Source organism: Fopius arisanus, unplaced genomic scaffold, assembly GCF_000806365.1.
Source record: "Fopius arisanus strain USDA-PBARC FA_bdor unplaced genomic scaffold, ASM80636v1 scaffold00028, whole genome shotgun sequence".
NCBI classification, from domain to species: domain Eukaryota; kingdom Metazoa; phylum Arthropoda; class Insecta; order Hymenoptera; family Braconidae; genus Fopius; species Fopius arisanus.
Genome location: NW_011887767.1, coordinates 547,553 through 572,108, shown reverse-complemented (window position 1 = coordinate 572,108; position 24,556 = coordinate 547,553). Strand labels below are relative to the sequence as shown.

Here is a 24,556-nt window from a genome sequence, read left to right as displayed (position 1 = left end):
GGGCGCATACTGTGCATCGAGATCACAATGTGTGTGGTCTCCTGGTACTCAATGTGAATTCAACAAATTTCCATGGGATGAGACAACTCACCGATTACACCGCATTTCAACGCTGGACCGCGAAAAAAATCATACAACGCATAAAACTTACTCGCCAACATGTGTACAATATATTCTTTGGTATTTAATCTGTACGCGGGACGAATGCGCAGAAAGAAATATTCAAGAAAAATTACGGAACGTTTCAACTAATCGCCAAGCGAGAGCGGTTTTAGGTGAATTTTTATCGAGATATAAGTGAAAAATCGGGAACGCTCAGTAAATTTTTGGGCCTGTAACTCAAACGATATGAAAAAGTTACGGATTTTCTCTGGAAACTGTAAAATTTAATAGCGGTTTCACAAGGCATTATGTTCAAGAATTTTTACGTAACATTTTCGAAATTTTACGTGTTTTTAATAATAATTTGCATTTTCTTCTGGAATTCACTGTCTGTGCGGCCCTAAAGCACCACTTCTCAGACCCGGTGACAATCAGAAATTTATCATCAACTTTCATCAATCGGGAAAATACTAGAGGACAAAAAAAAGTCCCCCGATTCGATTTCCAGTGTAAATCGAAATTTTGAGATGAATAATTAAGAAAATATTATCTTGAATTTCTGCCACTTCAACACATCAACAAAAATGTTAATGAAAAATTCTATAATTAAAAAGTGACAATTTAAAATATTAACTTGAAGAATTAAGAATAGAAAACAGATTAAACTAGAACACGTGAACGTGACCAACTTAGAGGCATCATATTATATACAAAATTAGAATCACATGAAATTGCACGAATTACAGGCGAAATTAACAAAATAAATAATATATTTTTAGTGTTATCTACAAGTAAATTGCATTTCATTAACTGAACTCAATGCATTTATTATACTTTCATTACAGTATGAAAAAGCATACATGAGGGAAATACTGGCTTTTGTATATTGTTATAGATTTCATTGATCGAATGCTTTTTTTGCATGCACCCCATAAAAAAGCCACGACGTAATATCCCGTGCTGCTGGTAGCGGAAAACATAAAAAAACATTTGGTTTTGAAATAGAAAATGGTTTTTCACTCATGTACATGCACTTGCTGGGTGTTGATGAACTCATTTGTCAGATAAATGTGCAACAAAGTATTTGAATACCAATTTTTGTGGTGCAGTTTGAATGAATGGCTGTTGATTCCGCCGACGTGTAAGTTTCAATATAGAAACTGTGAGTGGTAATATACAAGGGGCGCTTGCTCAACACATGGACGAAACGCGCCGGCAAAGGAGCTCGATATCGCTTTTATGGGCGAGAGCGTGGGTGTTTGGATAAATCAATGATTACATCGGCAATTAATCAAATATATGGAGCCATTGGTGGGGAGAGAGAAACTAGTCGCGTGTTGCGACAGGCTTGATACAGAGAAATAAAACGCTCATTCCCGCTCGACTCAATCTCCTCTAGCATCTAATCATGAGACTCTTCAATTATTCTGCTGCGTATTGACAATTGAGTCATAAGTGTATTCAAACTTTTTTCTCATCGTGTGGAGGTGGCATTTGTAATTCTAATCGGGAATTATACGTAAGAATAATCCTTGGGATTAATGGATCCCTTTCCCTTTGATTATTCGAATAAATAAATTATCTAATAATCATGTAAATAATTGAAAATTTTCCATTTTTATCAAACTTATTTTTTCCAATTAGTAATACATTCTGTTAATATCAAACAACATTTATTCTATCAAAATTTTATTAAAAAATTGTATTAAAATAAATAAATGACTAAATATTTTTTCAAAATAAAGAAAGAGGGGAGAAAATTTCATTTGGATTTTTAATTTTTGAGGATCTCGGCACCCGGGCGTCGCGCAATTAATACCAATCGAAAAATGAAAAAAATTTGTTGAAAAAAAAAAACTGCGACTCGCGTAATTCCGAGAGTTCAAGTAAGGTAGCTCAGTTGTTTTTTACCATTTTTTTATCCCTCAATTTTGACCTCCTACTTATTTTTTTTTTCACGTAGATAATTACTTGCAGAGGCGAGTGCGCTGGGCAACCCCATTGGAATTCTCTCAGATGGGTGGAGAGGACCATCACGGGTAACTTCGATAGCCAAACTTATAATTTAATGGTTAATTATATAAAGGGGGGAGAGTCGACAGTGCGCGATTCGGGGCCGAGCCACTGGGCGGACACGGTGACGTGAAGGAATGCAAGTCTCTACCTCTTGGGCTCTTTCGACGTTGGATGCTGCTATTCAGGGTCGACTTGGTGGATTTTCAAGCCAATCCTCCGGGGAAGAAGTTTGTCGGGGTCTTTTAGAGTGGAGTCTTTAACGCGAGGCACTGCCAGACGGGTTTGACAAAGTGGACCGTATGGGGCGGCCAATCAGTGCGGAAACTCTGGGGGCGGTGTTGCTTGCATTATTTATTTTTTCTGATTGTGAAATTTGAGTGGGGCAAATTGCTATCACGTGGAAATATTTTTTTTTGTCCCATATTATTTCCGAAAATATCGGTTGAACATCTCTAAAAATTCCACCATGTCGTCTTAATTTTCAATTTGAAAATTAATGAAAATATTGAGTTATTGTTTGAATGAACTGTCATTTGTATCGATGGCTTAATCAATATATTAATTTATTCATCTGTCCCAATAGGTTTAATGATCGTAACAAATTTAATTAATTTACCATTGGAATGTGTTATGCAATTACCTAATTGCTGTAATGAAAAATATACAGCCATATATCTTTGAAAATAGTACAGTGTCTATGAAATTGAATTTGTTCCTAATCCGAGGAGTAATTGCGGAAACTAATGAACCGGAGTCGCAGGTGGTTCTGAATGAAAAAGTGAAAAGTGGCGGGGCTACCTGTATTTTACCTGAATTACGCGGTATTAATGACCAGTCGCGGTTGTTACGCGCGAGACGGTGCACCACGGGGCGTCGACATATTCGCACGTCAAACAGCAATTTACGATTTTTTTTCAACGCCAACGAAAAACATTGGACTGATGGAATTTTTTGAGACCTCTCATCCAGAGAATTTGCAAGGGGAGAAAGGTGAGGGAGACCACTGGCGCAATTCGATGCACTTTCCCCTCGAAATGAGTTTTTCTTAATGAACGAGGAGGAGAAGGGCTACTTAGCGTGATCGAATCAATCGCAATCAAAGGGGAGGGGGATTGAGTAAATACAAAAGGTCGATGTTGGGTAATTGGCAACGAGTAATCGAAAAATTAGTTTTCGCAAATGTTAGATGAGTGCGGTATCGATGAAAATTTCCATCGAGGGGCGGTAATAATTTCCATGGTATATCGATCTGTCTCGGGACAATCATCTGGAATATTATTGGAGTCAAACTCTCGGTGGGTGGTATGGGGGGAAATCGAGGGGTTTTCCCTCAACCTCCGAGGCCGTTCCGCGTCCTCGCACACTCAGGCGCGGCTCTTTCTTTTCTTTCACCGAGAGACCGGTGATGGTCGATATTTTTTTTTCCTATCCCCCCCCTCTCCCCCTTCCTTTTCTCCCCAAACATCATGCATTTTGTTTCCAATGAAACGTACGACTCTCACTTGAAATATCTCGATGGCAATTCAGGAGACGCCGAGCCACGTACCGCTAAATCGATGTTTTTTTTAAGGATGAAAGAGTTGTTTTTTACTCGTACTTCCAATTGTACTTTGTACTGACGATTCTTGAGATGTTATCGTTTGTTTGCGTAAGTAGGTTAAGACCTTAGAGTTCTGTAATGTGGGATGAACGCCATTTTATTGATTACGAAATTTTCTACATTTGTCACTGGACTTGTCAATGGTTTCCGAGACATTTCAATCGACCGTGGTACTGCGCATGCGCAAGAGTGTGGGCGTGGCGTTCCCTCCAGGCACAGGAGTCGCCTGCGCAACTTCCGTTGCGTTTTTCGTGGCATGAGATTTTCTGTGATTACTCGGACCAATGTGGTGATACAAGTCCACTTTTTTCGAAGAAAATTGGGATGTAGAATGATCAACCTTCCGAAAAAAAGATATGATATCGATTTGCTAAATGGAGTTAAACTTGATTGAGAGAGATTTTTCAACTTAGTGCATGAAGATTTTTTGGATGATTCCTTCGTTTGTAATTGCTTTTATAAAAATACATGGTGGAGAATATCAATAAAATGATTCGGTTAATAAAATTGATAAGATCGCCTCGTGATGGAAAATATCCGGTGTTGCAGGTTGAAAACGGGCTTTTCAAACGGTCCGGCTGATAGTGCAACGGATAGAAGTGTCGCATTGCTCGTAAATAACCTCACCGGTGCGATATGACTACCCATAATTAATTGTCCACCCCAGCAAACCCTCGACGCCGAAAAAATACCAAAAATACTGGATAAACTGGTACCGCACAATGCAGCAACTTCAGCCCCGATCCGCCGTATCACGTGGCACAGAGATATACGTTTAATGCCCCGAAGCGTTACTTCTGTTCTGTTTATGAATAATGCATTCGCGATTAGTTGCGGAGATAATGAGTCCGGTATAATGATTATAATTGGGCGCTACCTTCGCGATAATTGCTGTGGAATGAAGAGGGAATACCGTACATGAGAGATTATTGTCGTTTTCGATGATGGAAGTCGATGCTGGGGCAAGTGAGACTAATCAAACGGTTTGTAAGCCTGCGTGGTATTAATAATTCATTTCAATCACCAGATTTTCCCGCATATCGTGATTGACAGCTGAATGGCCAGGGAATATTGGAAATAGTGAGAATATTATCGAAACATGGAGTGACGCGATGGACGTAATTTATTGGAAATTGTCGTCTACGAAATTCATCCCCCGTTGGCATGTTGCGATGTTAATTACAAATGAGTGACTCAACACGACGAGGATCGCCTTCCTCTTATCACATCTCCACCGAGTCCATTTACTTCCATGACACCATTCACCTTTACAATAACAATTCTATATTTCGCTCGATTCGTTTCACCTGACCTCCAGCGCATCATTACACCTTTTGTCCTCCACCGGGAATGATCCAACGGTAAATTGTTAATTTCATTGCACGATTCAATTACAAAATCTCATCTTGGAATATCCTTTAGCGGCACATGTTTTGGTCCCCCATGGTTTTACGGCACGGGGTAGAATGGAAACTTCGGGATGAGATGAAATATTTTGGGTGAAAAATTCCCTCTCAGCTCCTTTTGCTTGATACTCTCCGTAAATACGATGATTCGTAGCCACGTGGCGTGCGCCTTCACGTGATTGCAGTGGTGTTCGGGCCCGTCATTACCTGACCCCGGCGGTATGACCTCTTGTGCGCGAGGCCCCCGCGGCCTGCACGCCGATACCCTGGGTGTACACAATTTGACGAGAAAACTGGAGTCACTGAAGATCTCGAGATAGTCGAATTATCCGATGAAAATTGAGTAAAACGAAAATAATGAGGGGAACAAATCATTGAAAGACTCGAGAGTTGTCAAATTTTTCAAATTTTCCCGGGTGCAGTAACTGCCATTTTGATCTTCGCGCACGTGAAATGGCCGCCCGGTGGATAGGTGACGACGCATGACTTGATATTTCTAGTCCAGCGAAACCGTGAAAGTCAAGTATAAAAATCTCACTCCCGCCGACAGAAACGGGAGAATACTGTCGTATTGTTAGGTGAATATTCACATTCACTGGAGAAAAATGGAGAGAAAAACAGCTGGGGGAAGGACGGAGGTAAGAAGAGTCATGAGAGCTCTCACAGGCTGTGACCCCGGAGTGTGACCCTATCAGTGTTTCCCCCGAGTCCGTGGGCCTTTCTTCTCTCACTCTAAGGGGGCATTGTTTATAATCCTCAGTACTCTGGGTAACCTCCATTGTTTTCCAAGGCCCCCATTGTCTGAGACCAGAAGACACCAACTGGGTCTCATCACAGCGCTAATCCATACACCGATACCCTCATAAATACGACGTCAATTATTGAATCACGTAATTACTCTATTGAAAATTCAAACAACGAGCAGCAGCCTGCGGTCAAATCCAAGGTCATCGGGAATATTTCTACGACGAATTGACGTCACAGGATGCAGCCGTGAGGAACGGATGCGACAGTGCGTTAAATCAGGAAATACCGTGAAAAAAGAATGAGAGATGAACGAGAGAAATGAAGAAAAAAAAGGAGTAATGCGTGGCTCGAAAAAAATGATAAATATTGCACACTTGTGCGAAGCGATGCGTGGACCCCTGGGCTGGGGGAGGGGGAAGGAATCGACGACGTAATAACAGTGATTTTGATTGGCGTAGTCGAAGCTTGAGGGCCGGAGGGCCTGAAGAGGACGCCACATCCGTTTCTTTGGCTGTTGCACCACCTCGTGTCCATACTGAGGGCCTCATGGCGGGTTGCAGGTGGCTGGTCGAGGAGGAATGGGCATAACTGGGCGCTGGGGTACACCTCTAATGACAATGTAGATGTAGATCGGCGTAATGATGATGCGGAGTACAAGCGTGGACGGTATGATCGGGGCATCCGTGCGTAAACGGATGACAACGGCCGGGGGAACGTCGTTTTATTCGCCATTTTTTGCCCCGGACTTTCTCGCGGTTTTTATCGCTCCATTCCAATGTAAATGAAAATAAAATGGTCTCCCTGGAATTTTTGTTTTTATAGTGTCTTTTTAATCTGGGCCTGGATCTGGGATGACTAATGCATTCTTTATTCTCTACTCTATTATTTATTAATGGGGCAGTTAAGAAAAAACACGAATATAATATGCATAATTAAATCCAAATAACTTTACGACATGATATTGAAATGTATCAATTCACGAAGATTGGTTATTTTAAATCACATTTAATGCCAAAAAACGTCGTGTTACCGACAGAGTGCAGGCGGGGATTCCCCGATTTCTATGTGACGAAATCGCGCGTTCGGCATTTCAATATTTGTCGAACGGAAATCCGATGTTTTGCGAAGAATTGATGGATTTTTGTGACGACTCATAGATAACCTCACCTCTGCTTCAAAACCTGAACATTTTAATAATCTCCAAAAGCCTTGACGCCATCTGTTGGCCGGTGCAATTGGGCTTCCCCGAGGCCCAAAGGAGACGAGTTATTTAGAGTTGTTTTGGAAAGCTCGACACCAAAGTATCAAACGTGCCTCGCAGCATGTTGAGCTTCTTGGAATGGAGAATAGCGAGGTGAAGAGGAGTGTATGGATGGGCAGACGTATGGACGCACGCGCCGGGGGCAACCAGAGGCTCGCGCTCTGTAATCACTCGTGCCACACACGCATATACCGTGGATCCACGAGGTGCATAAATGAAAAGAGGGGGGAGGGGGGCAAAAAGATAAGAATGAGGGAAAAAATTGGATGCTGTCGGTGCAGGGGGAAGCGGTCGAGTTCGCGCGCACAATTACCCGACGCTTCATCCACACCGTGCACTCTCTCGCACGCGAGTGCATACTAATTCCAATGCCTCATCCCTGTTTTATGCTCTACACTTTGGCTTCATTCTTGGTACGCCTTTGGTAACATGCTCTTGAATACGGGAATGGCTTTATATGATGAATGCGTATGGGCTCACGTGTTCTGGGACATTGAGGAGTATTTCTACTCTTGGACTCCCCTCGCTTTTTTTTCTTTATTTTTCTTTCTTTTTTTTTACTTTTTACTTTTTATTTTTCAATGGTTCAGGTCGAGTCGACCACACATCTGCGTAATTGTCCCCGGCGGCGGCATTCGACCGGACACGGTCTTGTTGCTACGGCGACTGTACTTAGGTGAGTAGTGCCTCGTGGTAAATATTGGTTGCAAGGTTAAGGATTCTTTGGAGATGGTGCATGTTGGGGTTTTTCTGGGGAGATTGAAAAGATGAGGATTTGGTTGCTGTATTTTTGAGACGCCTCCGGTGGCGGAATGTTGTTCAACCTCCGGGGTAAAAACTATTTTAAATTTTGGTGATGATTACTCATTGGAATGTTTTCAAGGTCAAATTGGTTCAAGGTTTTTTAACGCATATTATTTCTTGCTGGTTCGATCGTGAACATTGCAAATACATTTTTAAAAAAGATTAGTTCTGAAGAGAGTCTTCTGGTCTTCTAGTCGGTGACAGGACTAAATAATAAAATGTAATTCCATCTTAATACATTAATTAAACTCGTGGCTAATTAAACATGAACAGATTCACCACATCATAATTTTACTGTTATATAAATTCATCAGAACATAAAAAAATAAAATAGAAATATAAAAATCATAAAAAATTACAAATTAATTTGATTGAATCGTATTGTTCGTTTCTTTTCTTAGAAACGTCAACACATTCAGCCTCGTACTGAGAACATTTTCCATATAATCTGATGAATATGATAATCGATAAATCGATGATAATACAGATGTCATGGAATACTTATATGGCATCGCGTACAGCATAAAATTATAATTAATCATCAATCATTATCTTTTTTCCAATTTTTCCTAATTTCTTTCAATTATCTTATGTAATTCATTACAGACGAATTCCAAATGAAACGATTCATTTTCTTGATTGGCATTCTTCAATGATTGAATGTTTTTTTGCATTAAATTATTGTGTGCTGATTAGACCTAGACCATTTTGGTCACTTGACTTTTGAAAAACTGGGCGAACTATTGTAGGCTGGAAGTTTTCCGACTTTAAAGCAATTTTTTTCCCTAATCTTTGTTTGGAGTGCGTTTTTTAATGAAGTAATGTGAGAAGAAGTAGGTAACGACCTCCAGTACTATCGATGCAACCTCCAAACGAGTTTTGAATACACGAGGTATGGCAAATCGTGGGTTGGCTAACTACCAGGCCTACCCGTATACGTTGACTGAATAATTCGCTCGAGGCACAAATCCTCCAGTAGAGCCTGTCCTCCTCAGTATAAAACCTCTTTCTATGCCCTCCCAACACCCCGAGGTGCTCCTAATGATCACCGTTTGCGTGATTTATTTTTGGAAACTGCAGCAAATCGATGATCTCCACCGTTTTAGATAAGAGCCTGAGTCATTTCACCTCTTTCTTTTGCTGCAGAGGGCTTTTTAGCCAGGAGGTATGTCTAGGGCCTCTCGCATTTTGGGAATTTTATTCTTGAAAATTGCGGGAACTTCAACTTTTCCTCGGGCCACGAATCTTTGGGGCAATTACCAAAATTTCAATCTTTCAAATGCTCAGGAATTCGGGCTATTTCGGAGGGGGAGGCATTCAGCTCGGGCTTTCTCGGGAGTAATAATAATATTAGGTCTACGTCGGAAATAATCGACTCGATGGGGGCGGAGATCATTAGATGAAAGTAAATTACATGGTTTTGTTGAGGTTCATCTGAAGAGTCTCTAGTCACACGGATCATTCGCACTAACAAAATAGAGATTCGATTTTCAGTGATTGATTCTTCATTTTTTTAGATTCAGTCTCGATAAAGATTGGAAGTATTTACTTCATTGTATGATTGAAATAAGTCCTAAATTCAAGATGAAGTTTTGAAGAGGGAGGAATCGGGAATAATTCAATTGATTCAGCTGTCAAAGGAGGAGAAGCCATTGGATGGAATTGATCGGTAAGATCTAGATTTCTGGTGCATATTTTTCGAAAACGTCGCCATCCCGTCAACTTAGCGGCGGAATCTTCAACTGATGTTATCCTCTATCATAAACTAACACTAGAACCGATCTCCTAGCCTCTGCAGATCCCCAGATAAGCCTCGACTCGGCGTTTGCAATAAGGAAAAACATGTAAAAGGCACCGCGCGAATCTCGTGCACTACGTGACGCCATTCCACCGCTCGATGGAATACGAAAAAATCATTTTTTATTTTCGCGTGAAAAAAAGGTGTAACGTCAACGTTTTCGGTTACATATCTTAGCTCTACAGATTTCTAGTGTAAACTATACTAAATTTATCAATTGAATTTTCCAATTTCGTGAGGTCTTTCAATTGTTGACGAATGGGATAAAATGAACAGATTTAATTTCCAATACTTAACGAACTATATTCTCCGATTATTAGAATATTGTTTTTTAAATTTAGAGGGAAAAGTATAATATTTATCTGAAGTCCCAACTAATTTAAGATTTAGTTACCACTTATAAATTTTTGCGATTTTATTTAATGGTAAACCAATGATTTTTAATTGAGCAAAAAATTGGTGATTGTATTCGAAGATTTCATAGAATTAATGTGTAGGTAATGAAAATAAAATAGAGTGTGAAATAAGTAACAAAAAATGAACAGACTATTGAGCAAATGACAATTGATTCATCAAAGTAAAGGAAGCGAGTGAAGAGGTCCCTCATAACCGATGGCTCTGGATTATCAGATTGATCACTCCACGGCGTTCACTTTATTATCATTTCCAAGACTATCTGTCCTATCAGGACGATCAGTCAATCGACATGCTGTGCGCTACCGGCCCAGGGGATTTCAATATCGAATCCTTTTTCCATCGAGGATTGAATGGAGCCTCTGCCTCACCTCGAAATATGTCATGAGTTGGTTGATACGACCTCCCACACGATATCAACGTTGCACTGTGTCATAATGGGCTCTGGGGAAGACGGAGAAATAGTGTATGAAACGAATGGAGAAAAGAAAGATACGTCTCTTCACCTCGAGTGTGCCGGAGATTTATGAGCCTTTGAGCTGGGGGCACGAGTTCTCTTCGCTCGCGCCACGCTTATACTTTCTCGGGTTTAATACAGAACCAGCAATGATGGCTAACAGTTCTGGTAACACACGGGAATTAGAGACAGAGCATCGGAATTATTTAGGTTTCCAATGGTGATGGGTATGTATCAACCGCTATTTCGAGATCATTAGTATAAACACAATGAGGTAATGGGGGAGCTTGTACTGCCATTATAACGCGCGTCAAGTGATTCAGCATCGTTTAGAGATAGCACTCCCACACTTTTTCCATTTTTTTTCCTCCAACATTTCTCAAAAGTTATATAATAGAAATTTAATTCGATCTTTCTTCCAAAAAATTCAAATGTAACGAAAACTGTCATCACCATTTTTCAATTCTCGCAATGATTTAAAAAAAATAATCAGATATATATTGTATATATACATAAATATATTTTACAGATGTTAATTAAACATTTCCCTAACTAAAATAAGTTCTCTATTTTTACGACAGATAAAGGTAAAATATCAATGAAACCTAAATATGTAGAGAAAAATTATATTATTTATTTATATTATATTGTAAAAAATGATTTTTTTTCCGTAAATCTTATTTTCCTTGAAATTGAAACGAATTGCACAAATTTAGCCTTACACAAAATAAAATCCCTGTGATAGCTAAATTATGTTCTAAATGACATAAAGCTCCAGAATTACATGTTTCTCTCCGTGAATGAGGATGCTGCATCAGCAATGATCTGAAATGAAGTCACCTAGACTTTTGTCAACGAATAAACCGATACAACAGGAGATAATCCCCAGTGGGTGAATGCGACAGGTAAACCCGAAGTATATGTCGTGTACAAGTGATATTATCTATTGGTGTGGCCTCTCCGCATACATTTTCATATGAAAATCGTGGTGGTACAATAGTCCGCGCAGTTAAGGTGAAACCGAGAGGCTAGTCGGATAACCTGGCATAATATAAATGGCGAAATGGAGGGCTCAGGCTGAGAAGTCTCGATCATGGAATGTTGCAAAATTTTCCGTCCCAAATGGCTTCATAGAGTCACTGGGTGGGTCTCCATCATGACTCGATCCTTTATTCCCAACAGGTTGAATTACGTCTCGGTGAGTCGACTCAATACACGAATGTGTTCATCTCGCCTGATTTCTATCGCAAGGATATACCGGTGGTTATCCATCCTGGGTAAAATAACCATCGTAAATGTTGGCTGTCTCTCTTTTCCCTGAGGTCCATCATCGTCTCGTTAAGTCGCATCAATTCCGGCGGTTCGTGGGACTCGCAGCCCGGGGAAGGCATATCTGAAGTCTTGGAAAGTCCAAACGAAGAGAGCGCACACGTTTGCCATAAAGGGTCGATGTCAGTCAAGCCAAACGTGAGCGAGCGCACCGCAAAAAGACTTTTCAGTTTTACTTTATTTTCGTTCGGGGGATAAAAACTCCAAAGCCCCGATGCCGAGAGGTTTTAACGTCATACAGCCATCTCCGCGCCAATTGCGTCTTTATCTCTCTCGATTTCACCAGTATATTTACCAGATCCTCCAAATTTCAAAAATTTACTATTTCACTCAATATTTTCTCCACTCAAACACCAAAAAAATACTTATAATATATTAGCACAAATTTTTGGAGAACTTGTCACGGAAAAATTGAATATTCCATCAATTTTCTGATCAGAGCCTCGGAAAATCAATCAATACTCTATTCTCCAGTTGGATTACTCTCTAAATAAGGATTACTGCTGATTACTGGGAATTTGCAATATTTCTTCTTCTTGTTTTTTCAGAGTATTTATTTTTTCCCGTGTAGTTTTCAGAGAGCAATCAGACAAGCAGTCGCCCTTTGGCATTAGCCGAAGAGTCAGGAAGACATATTGCCTGATATCGAAAAGCCGACGGTGGAGCAGTCAATCTACATGCAAACTCCATGAAGTTGTCTCGTATTTTTAAATTGAACCAGCAGTTTTGGTATGATTCGTTGCATTCGTATGCGTTCACCAGCTCTGTAGCGCTCTAATGGGCATCGTTAAAAGGCCTTCACATGTCTTCAAAGACATTGCACGTGTCTCAAACCCACGGGATTGTTTCACTCGAGTTTGTTTTTACGACAAAATTTTGCCCCGTCGCGGGTTTTCTATGCCTCGTTACGATCAAAACACGCGTGATCACCAGATTCCCAGTAGGATTAATGATTTCTCGAGCAGTCGAGAAACTCGAGTAGGTTAGGGGCGATTGTGGCCATTGAGAGCCCGCGAAACTCGACCCCGGCTGCACTTCTTCATTTCGTTTTGTTTCAGGTGGTTGGCCTTTTTTTTTTATTCGTACTTGGATCCTTCGTCTTCATTTCCGTTCGGGATGGGCCTTTCCCGGGACTGGTTTTCTCGATGGCGAAGCTTCGGTGGCGACAGAACTGGGTCGGAGGCTGGCCTCAACGTATTAACAGCCACGATCTCATTCCACTCACGGTGGCCAATGATAATTAATCCCCCCCCTCACTGCCCCTCCCCATCACCCTTCACGTCATCAGAGCAGGAAACAAATGGGGGACTTGATCATCAGACTGGTCTAACCTCCTTATTTATGGCAATCCTCATCGGATATATTCATCAAATGTCGAGACCAATACCTTGGATAATTATAATTGAAAAAGCGGAAAAGCGGAATTATCAACAACTGAAACTAAATTTGTGGACAACTTTTCATTGATGAATCAATTAATCCCTTCGATAATCAAGGAATTCTCATTTTTCAGGTGCGCATGGAATTGAGAAATGGAATTGTATTTGATGGTAAATTTTCATGATGAATGAGAAGTTTAGTGAACGTGCATAATTGAAGTTGAAGTAGAACTCAGGTAATTGGGAATTCAGAGGAATTTCACAGGAAGTATTCATCAAGATTCCTTTGAAATAAACATACTCAGGTGTAAACTAGATACAGTATGTAATAACAATATTTGTAATATCAATTACACAATTACTGTTATATTATTTTTATTTCTAAAACTATATATTGTAAGAATATTATATAAAATTGAGATAAATACTTGAATTTTATATAATTTTTTATAATATACATAATAATCAATTCTCATTATATAGATATTTTTTAATAATTCATATAGATATATATTATTTTCCGTGTGCAAACATTGAATGTTTTATTCACAACTTTGCAACATCTCGCATATCTAAAACAAGCGGAAGTGAATTCAATTGACTGCAAGACCGGAGAAAGTGGATTCAGAAAAATGCTGACTCCCAGCGATGCATTTGGGGTACGATTTCGTGAGAAATCGGTTAGCAAGAGTCGATGATGCAACTGAAGACGGCTGGTGTGGATAGAGAAGAGCAACCCAGATCTGTCACAAGTCTTTGCACGACCCCAGGGGAGGATCACGAGGGCTGCATTCATCAAGACATGAGCTTGGAATACTGAATTGTTCTTCCAGTGCATTAAACCGGTCAGGTAATTACCTCAAGAGGATTGCGCGTTATAATTATCATTTGATTCATTGTTGAAATATGAAGGCAAATGCCAGGATACAACCACCAGAACTCGAAGAAAAATCTAATACTTTCCATAATTAATATAATAATAATAATATGACATGTTAATAATATTTCATCATACGGTTGAAATATAGTGAAAATATATCATTCAAATCTTCATTTAAAATCTTTAATTTCAAAGATGCAATTATTATAATTAAATTCAGATCATTCAAGTGATTCAATTGGTATTAAATGAAAAAAATGGCTATTTTATATTTACAGAGGATTGATTTGACATTTTTTCTGGGTGTAATAACTCATGAGTAAAAAGTGCTGAACGTTGGCGAAAAAGAAATTGATTTTTGTCTTTGGAGGAAATAAATCAGCTGTTGATCTCGTTCTGATTGGTCGGCACCCGTTAATTAATCGAGCCAGTGTAAATCATTCCGAATATTCCCACAGAAATAACGAAATCAAGCGGTTTACGATGACACACGGAGTATCAATTATGAGAGATTGGGATCGATTCCACCCCTCACTTTTTCACTCGGATTTCTCCAGGTGTGAGAACATTATCGCGTAGTCAACATTTTTATCCTGGCCGATGCCTGATTTTATAGGGAACCAGTGATATACGACGTATTAAATTATATTTTTTCGCGCACTATCTCGTGATTAAAGTGAATGCTAGGCTTTCTCTCAATTCCAATGGCTCAGGAATTTCTTCCGAATGAATATCTGTGTTTACGGGGTGACATGTCCCCGAGTTGTTTCAATTTAATTGATGAACTGATGGGAGATTAGGAATGTTCAGAACGATTTGTCAGTTTTTCATTTGATCGGAGAATCGGCAAACGGTTGTTCGACTATTCACGACGATTAATCGAAATCGGGATAGCGGAATAAATAAATCGATAACTTTACCTATCGACAAAAGCCTATCAAAATTATAATCATTTGGCATGAATAATTTAGCGTACATTTTTTAATTTCAATATTCTTGATGATTCATCTTTAATTACCACTACAAATATTCTATATTATTATTAATTATAAATTGATGAGTACTTGATCGTAATTAAGTGATTGATTCAACAATAGAATTGGTGATCTTGAATTAGTCAATGATTTTTACTGATAACTCTCCAGTTTTAATGACAATTACGGTCATATTTTCCATGGAAATTGAAAAAAAAATCAGCAGTAATGATTCCCCCTTAAATAGCCGACCTCAACACCCTTCCACGTATCAAAACTTTCTACCACCTTCCTTCATTCCCCTTTCGCCGCTATCCCGGAGGTGAAATTCGCGCGGACGTGCTAGACTTCCTCAGCCTCATGATACAGTTTTTCTTTTTTCGCCAGTTTATAAGGCAATAACGGGCGCGGATCTAATGGCCTGGCATTTTCAATGAGAAAGCTACGCCATTCATGAACAAATCGCTGTCAAATTTATTTTAATAAGCCCCCCAGAGCATGAATCAGCCCCGTGAAACCTCCAATTACTCAATACAATGATATAATTGTATTATTTCGATGAAAATTATAATTTCTTTGTGGACTTCTCACCAATAAAATAGATATTTTTAGTCAAATGCGTTATTTTTTTTTTAATTCAACGCCAGGGGAAATTTTAATTTATAATCTTTATTTTTATTGCGCCAATTATTTCCCATGCTAATTTCATTGAGCTTGATGACAATTTTGGCAGTTGACAAGCCCTGAAAACAGACTGCACATCCGGTTTTTAACGGGTCGTAAAGTCCCTCGTATATCCCGCACGCGCGACTTTTTATTCATGAATATTCAAACTAGGGAGAAGTTGCCGTAACTAATGAGCAAACTATGCGCGCCTCGATCATCGCCTGAATTTTCACGCGGACGTCTCAATTTTTACCCCGATAACGCAGTCAGCTCATCGTAAAATTAGCACTCATTAAGCCTCATTAAATTTTTCGAAATCACCGAGAATCAACTCCTGAAGACAAATCACTCGTATCAGATTTCAATTTCTCCATTCGCTGAAGCTAACGCTCGATGATGAAACCCAACAGGCATGTCAATTCCATAAAAATTTTCTTTCATCGACAATCACTAATACAATGTTGAAACTTCAATTGCAATTTTTTAATTGAATTTTTCACAACCCCAAATCGTGATAAGATTTATTTACACTTCTGTTCTGAAAGATCCGGCAATTTCTTTGAATCTTTAACGAATTCTCTATGAAAATTCAATAACGTAATTATGTAGATTGACTAGCTGATGAATTGATTGATAATTGCTTTCAACCGGTTGATTTACACCGGACTCGAACCACCGCCTGCAGCTAGTGAATCCTGAATTAATCCCCGCAGAATTCAATCAGAACATCATCTCCCGATTGTTTCAGTCCATTGTATTCAAATGGCCATCTCATTGAAACAAATCGATCTGCGTCAGTGGCTGAGTAAAAATGGCATATTGAACAGAGCTTTTGGTGCACCCGCTAACGACTCCCGACAATAGTAATCCGATAAGCTGTCTTCATTAAGCGAAATCCCGGTGCCACCATGCGTTATAAATCCAGGAAGACCACCAGAGACGTTCAGCAATTGGATCATGGATTGCTCCGGAGGATGGGGGGTTATGCAAGCGGAGGTAAAAGTAATAGCAAATGTATCCCTCTTGGCATGGATATATTCCCCCGGTGCACAATTCAGACTTGACGAGTGTGTAGGTGTAACTTATGGTAACAAGGGGGTACTCTGGGCCCCTTTCGGAAATGTTAGACTTCAAACTCAAGTCGTGAATTTAGATCATTCCATCTCTCAGATATATTCATGACGATGGAGATGTACCATTACTATTTATCCACTCTACCTTCCCCATTCGAATTCCTCCCGCAAACCCACTTGTTCCCCCAATAATAATTAACAATAATCATGAACAATTGATAAAATTTCCGAAATTATAATGAACGAAAAGATTATTCTCATGAAATAATTACGTAATGTTTGAGATATTTGATATATTGAATTGTCATAAGGACTAGCGGAATTCAGACAAATTTCCTGTTAATATATGAATGTGAGAAATTTCAAGAACAAGTTTCTCTGCTGGAAATGTCAGGACTAATTTTCTACTAGTCGCCAGAAAGTGCGAGTAAGTGCTCACAACCCATCAATCACTTGATAATTCAGACCAAATTCATTCGCTTCAACTACGCAGTTAACCAACGGCTTTCTATCCATAACTTGCCCCGTGGTTGACCCCGCGTTTTGACTCCCTCCTGTTCGCGTGTTAACGCGTAACGCGTTGAGAATCACCCAGGATGATTGATAAATCATCAATCCGCAATAATGCGCACCATAACGAGGAAATTCGTTGTTCTCATGTTCTAATCCCATGATTACGGCTGTTGTATTTCGAAATAATTGCCCCCTCCCTTACCCTCGAGGGGGGTCGTGCAGGCGAAATTGATTTCACTCATCACACGTGAGGCCCCATCAGCCTGAACCATCCGACCCCCCGACCCGAGTGATTGCATCAATCACTCTTTCCAATTAATTATTACCCCGTTTCGTCATTACGTCATCATGAATAATTCCTGATAATCGCATTCTCGCATATCTCGAGGCTGAAATAAAAATTGTATTGAGGAGGTAATCAATTAGTGTGATCTGAGGTGCGTGCGTGCGACTGTCTCCATGAATTTAAACTAAAGAAAATCAACATCTCTCATTGAAAGGCACCAACAAGTCGATTCAACTCTGTATGTACTTATTCAGCATGCGAAATGCGAGGCTAGAAAGTTTACTGTTTGTCTATCGATTCTTAAGAATGCAAGTGAAGATCCAGAGTTTGTGTATTTGATAGCATTCAATTGAAATTGCCTGGTGTCCGGTGAACTGTTGAGATAATTAGCCCAAAGGCCACGTGTAGTACTTTCTCCGTGACCAAGTGCACAGGTGGTTGCCATTTTTCTACGTAATATTTGACGACTAGTTTTCACCCCCAATTTTCACCCAACATTTGAGTTATTCACCTTCAACAATTCAGAATGATCATAAATATGATCATTGAGACAATATGACTAGTAGAACTTTATTTGATGCGTAACATTCAAACAAAACAATGAGAGTAGATCATGGCAGTCAATGTTATTGATTAAATTGAAGGTCAATTGGATCAGTACCTATAACAATTTGACCTCCAATTTTAACCCAAATGCGTCGCCATTGACCCCTACGATTTCTCACACTCAATCCCCTTTTTATGCCTCACCCTGAATTCGCCTCACGACATTTCACCAAAAATAATTATACCTTCACTTTGAGCTCGCTGATTAGTACTATTCTGCCAAAAAAAGTTACTTGCAGCTTGACCCTCACATTTTGCCTCACAATATTTCTGTTGAATTTAAGGTAAACTTAAATATCAATAAGGGGATATTAGGACAAATTATCAGATAATTCATCTATATTTTTGTAGTGAAAACCCTGATTTTTATGATTATTGAAAATGCAAGGGATTTTTCTGGTATAGTCGAATATCGTGACACAATGATTGTCGATTTCACGTGATTTGAAAATAATTTCAAACGATTTCCGGGAATAATTGATTTCATGCGATTTCAAGTGATTTCAGGAGGTTTTTCTCCCGATTTCATGATTTCGAATGATTTTAAGTGATTTCAGGAGGTTTTTCTACCGATTTCATGATTTAAAATGATTTAAAGTGATTTTAAGCGGTTTTTCTCCCGATGCCATGATTTCAATTGATCTCAAATTTTCGATTTCATCATTTGCGCAATAGCAACCAGGGAAGTGAACAAAATTAAGAACAAATGTTAGAATCGGTATAAACCTATACACAGAACTATACACCTTCAACAGCGACTTGGGAGATTCTCGAAAAATATCGATTGATTTCCAAGATGTTGGAATGCAACAGAGTCGCGTTTTGTTCTGCTTTTTTTCCACTGCAAAAACCTTTGCTTAGAATGGTCAAGAGAGAAGTTATTTCACATGAAATGACTTGAAATCGATAAAATCATACGACTCCACAGATTTTATGTGATTTCTCATAATTTCAGGACCGAATGACCCTTCGGGTATAGATGACCGTCATCGAATGTCAATCGGCGGACCACTGGTGCGTTTTTCCTTCGGATTCACATTGCGTCTGCGATCATACACGTGAAGAATCTGGATGATGTTGGGGGGCATCACAAATGATAAAAAAACAGGGGGAAGGGGAGAAAAGAGAGAATTGCGAGGAACTCTCGACCCTCCGCTCGACATCACGCTCGATCGAGAACGTGAGTCCGTCGTATCCGAGCCATCGCTCACGTTCATTGGGTTTTCTATATGTACGCGCCTCCGTTCCAGTGGTTTCTCATATTCTATCTTCTAAATTCCCTCTCTTTTATGGACACCAGCAAATGCCGAACGATTTTATTCTACGTGAATCTTGTTTGGAGAATTGTCTACGATACGGGTGTAAATTTGCCATCAGCTCATTTGCATACGGTTACTCCTCTTATCAGTGCTACCCAGCAATAACAATGACAAGAAAAAAAGGGTCGAGTTCATTTTGAAAAAATATATTTCCCTCTCGATTCCCTGTTGCCATTCTCAGTATCCCACGTATTTTCTCGTATAATTTTACAACCTACTATTTATTTCTAGTGCAATATCATCTAGAGTTAGGACATTCGATCTATTCCTTTTTTATATTTTCTAATCTCGAAATCGAGTCCGAATTCATGATCATAAAATGTTTGTAATAAACTTGCAACGTGGAGCGAATGGTTTTTTATTTCGAAAAATGTACGTTAATTGTTTCACCGAGAAATATGCACACCTGTGTATGTAAACTATGAATATTTCATTATCGGTAGCAAGAATTCCCTCGTCGATTCATTCAAGTGTTAAAAAACACTTTCCTTGACATTCTTTTTTTCTCGTCTTTTATTTGTAAAATAACTTTTAGTGATTTGTTCGAGTGTTGCCAAACGAGTTTGAGATTCCAATCCTACGGGATAATTTAGCAAATAGTTGAGGTGCGACTCGATCAGAATTCACGATCGGTATTCGGGTGCAAAATGCAAATCAAAGGCACGCGTGACTCTGTTTCGAAGATATTTGTTTTGTTTATTTTTTGGATTTTGTGGAACTAGATAATCACCGTTATAAGCTCCAACGTGGGTGTCTCCATCACCCGGTGGATATCGGTGGCTGCTATCTGGAGATTGTTTGGGCTTCTTGAGATACCCGGTGCGATCGTTAGGCTATGACTAATTATGGGGCCGGTTGTGGGTCAATAGTTAATTGCCAGGGGTAGACGGGACACGAATCCTCGGGTTCCCTCGCCACTTGTTTCGCTGTTCCTGAGGCCCTTATCCGAGGAATCTTTGGGCTGGTGCCACGGGGACAGGTTACGAGAAATTCAAGGGCCGAGCAGACTAATCGCTCATCAAATTTCAACATTACTCTGCGTTATTACAAACCCGGGCTTCAACTTTCAAGTGAGAGAATCCTGAAGTTTTCTCAACAACAACATCCCGTAGTCCTCTAATTAGACTATTCCAAAACGGCCGAATACAAAATGTTTTTTTTGTAATTTAATGGTAATGCCATTGTAAGACAGACGATAAACTAATTGAATCCAATTTGAATTCGCAGTATGGCGCTGTCCGTTGAGAAAAAGCTGTCAATCGTCAATAAGACAGACGCACGTAAGTGAAAATAAGACAAATCGCAACGTTTAAAGGGGAGCACAGCTGGAATAATAAAGCCTGGCAAAAAGGAAAATGGGTCCTCTTACCTGTGCATATTCGGCGCAGATATCGATGGAGGACACGTAGTTAACGACGTCCTCGATGGTCCAGCGGTTGACAGCTTGGCCGTCGCCGCAGGGCATGTGACCGCAGAGTGAGGGACATCTGACTGGTGGAGGTGTGCTCGGTCGAGGAGTTGCTTTTGGCTTGGGTGACACACTACCCGATCGTCGTGTTTCTGGTCTCGGTTTTTTGCGAGGGGCAAAGCCCCCCGGAGACGACAGATCCAGAGGACTCGTCACCCCTGCGTCTCTTTTATTCGCACCTGCATCACAAAGATCATTTTATTCATTCACTTCCCCTGGACTTCTCCAACTCCATATCAGTAATGATAACTAATTATAATTATCCAATACTCAATGTTTGAAAAATTTCTACTCTTCATATTAATTACATTTAATCACCATCCCTTAGTTATAGTCAGAAAGCTGGGGACTTAGCTCTAACGAAATCTCTATTTGGTTTTTTTTATTGCAAAAAATCTATATTTGTAATAACACAAACAATAAGTACATAATTCATGAATATTGTTACATCTAATTTCTATGGCGTGGTTGTAAAGGTTGAAGATGCCAATTTGTAGACTCGGGTTCGATCGCTAGTTGAATTTTGATAAACAGTCGTCTCTTCGCCGAGACTTCCTCTTGACAATGAAACCGAGGGATTAAAAATGTCCGACATTGGTATCGATGGGGATAGAACGACCTTTCACACTTGAGGTTTGCCCCTCAATCATACATAAAAAGTACAGTTCTAATCACGTTAAATTTACGTGAAATTCAGTAATCTCTACGCTCTCTAACGTACTTTTTATTTAAAACTGTAAGTTTCACTAGTTCGGAAAAAAATCCGTGACAGTACAATAAATTTCCCGCCGCAAATAATAAATTTTACTGATCGTCTCGTATTTTTTCCCAGGATTTTAGATAACAATGGCTTGATGACCATGATTATATTGATAATCATTATAATCACTTAATGATTATTATTTATTCTTATTTATTATGATTAATATTTACTTATTTACCTTTAAGATAAGTCTCAAGTTCAGCGGCGTTTTGTGCAGCATTAGCAGTCCTGACCATGTGCAGCAACGCCTGCGTCGAGGACATGTCCAGCATCGGTGGAAAAACAGGATTACCAAATAGTGTGTCCTGCTTAGGTTCTTTGTCCTTACCGGACAAGGGTGACGTGGTAGGTACAGTCGGTGGTTGTGGTGTTCCAAGTGGTGCCATCAGCCCGACAAAGGGTGTCGCAGCTGTCTTAAAAGCTGGAAACCTGGGATCGAGACCCGGTGGGTACCCGTTGCCCCTCGAGCTGAAGTAACTGGGGAAAAATAACGAGTGAGTTATCCCGTTGAAAACATGCCAACTCGATCATTGAATACACACTCGTTGGGATTTGCGTTGTTGTACTTAGCGGCAAGACTTCTCATGAAGTCACTGTAATTCCTTCCCATCATCTGCTCCATGTGCTTGAGATGATGGGGCGCCGGTGGGCCGTCGGGTCCACCAAGGGCAGCGGCATTTGGTGGTGTACCAGGATGACTCGACGATGACGGCGTCACGCTTCTCGATGACGTTGAGTTATTATCGGGCGTGAGTCGTTCCGTCTTTACCTGCCAGTGCAAAAGTCCTTGTGAATGTCATTCAAACCAAAAAAAATGTGATTCTGAGTGATTTTTTATTTTATTCAAATTGAGTGACTTAGTCTCCACCAATCTGCATAGATCGATTTAATTCAAGAATTTATTCAACTTGAGTCAGAAAAGTCCACTTCAATGACTTGATTCTAATCGAGGACTCATTCTACTTTGCTAGAATATCAAGTGATTGAAATGAATATAATTGCATTTTAATTAATTTAACTATCCCAACTATCCCATTTCCATCTCCACTTCATTCAAATCAGTTTTAGCTCGTATTGAACTCTACTTGAAATAAGACTTGACTCAGGACCTTTTTGGCTCTAGCCTCCGCCGTTTGTTTTTTTTTTAGAAAAGTCCGGATTTTAGGTGTTCATCAGCCAAGAGATTACTTTCAAGTTGTAAAAGCCTCACTTTAAAAAAGCATTAGCATGTAAAAAAAGCCTGAATTCACATTAATCCCATCCAGATTGCATCTGAGATATGGTAATGAAGGCAACGCGCGTGGCGTAAGGAGCTGACTCGGACACGTCGTGAAGCCCCAGCGTGACACTGAGAAAGGCAACAGCCACCGTCTCATCTCATTTTATTTAACTCTGTTTTAACAAAAGTCCGTCTGGTCTTTTTTTGGATGGCGCGCTTTATTCTCCCCCTCTTCATTCTCGCGGACGTTCGAGTGACGCCGAGCGGTAAATCTCTTTCTCGCCTCGGGAGAGAATTCTTCCTGACACGGCCCGGTTGGGGCTAGTCGACAACGCGAGAATACTTGAAACTGTTTTTACCCTCTTTTTGAAACGTTGTTTTGCATGCAACGTATCGGAAGCGACATGCTGAAGAGTCGTATCCGTATTATCCACATCTGCAGTGCCTTGATAATAACGTATGTACTCTATAAATCAGTCTCGCGTATGAAGACTAATTTACGGGTTCAGGGTCATTCGAGCTATCGTCGTGTAAACAACGGGTTGGAACGACACATTTGTCTAATCTTTAGTGGATATTTTCGGTACGATTCTTAGGAATTTTCATCATCAACTTATTCCAAATAACTCCGAACGGACATGGAAAATTGGTAAAAAATCTATTGCACGAAATTCTAGATTTTTTCTTGGAAATTGGGATTCCTATTCAATTTTGAGGGAAATTTTCGGTAATTCACATGCCGTGGTTTCAGGTTTGAATTCGTATACTTCAAGGCATCTCATCTTGCATGATCGGTGCTTGTGTAGATGTGCAAGACTTCTTATTCCTCCTCTCGTCTAGAGGTATGAATTTATAAATTTATAATAAATTTTTATTTATAATTTATAATATAATTAATAATCGCTTTAAATTCGAAACACTAGAAATGATTCAATCGAAATACCCGGGGTCCGGGGACGCGGCTGGTATGAACCCCACAAAGATTATGTTTAATCCGATTTTCGCCATCAACTAGTTGGGACCAACTCTTCTCTTGTCATGACTTCGCTTACTTTTGATGTTTGTTGGTGGCTAGTCAGGGTATCAATGAAATTTTAACAAATGTTGGTGTTGTTGGGTACTAGCGAATTGTGAACTTTTAGGATATATCCTTTAGTAAAAAACGCATGGTCTGAGAAGTGTCATGGCAGACAGCATGTAAAAAGTGTCATCAAAGATTATAGGAGAGATCAGCAGCGCTTATGGCGAAGGTTAAAGTACGATTTTCATAGGGGCGGTTAGGAAACTATATCAGAGGCGGTACCCGTGAATAAGACTATATTAGAGGCGGTACTCGTGAATAAGGAAATTTCCATCCTTAGGTACTGCAAATTCCACATTGGATAGTTGGTTGGTTGGTTGGTTGGTTGGTTGGTTGGTTGGTTGGTTGGTTGGTTGGTTGGTTGGTTGGTTGGTTGGTTGGTTGGTTGGTTGGTT

General features: G+C 39.8%; 1 protein-coding gene across 4 annotated transcripts in view; it reads right to left on the bottom strand.

Moving 5' to 3' along the window:
- LOC105265180 (uncharacterized protein KIAA1522-like) overlaps window positions 1–24,556 on the bottom strand; it is a 97,737-nt gene that overhangs the window by 21,868 nt on the left and 51,313 nt on the right. For all 4 annotated transcript variants that reach the window (XM_011302545.1, XM_011302546.1, XM_011302544.1 and 1 more), the window contains 3 exons: window positions 22,404–22,630; window positions 22,040–22,338; window positions 21,000–21,277 (listed from right to left, as the gene is read on the bottom strand). In XM_011302545.1, coding sequence (XP_011300847.1) covers window positions 21,000–21,277; window positions 22,040–22,338; window positions 22,404–22,630 — 804 coding nt within the window. The remainder of the gene's footprint in view (window positions 1–20,999; window positions 21,278–22,039; window positions 22,339–22,403; window positions 22,631–24,556) is intronic.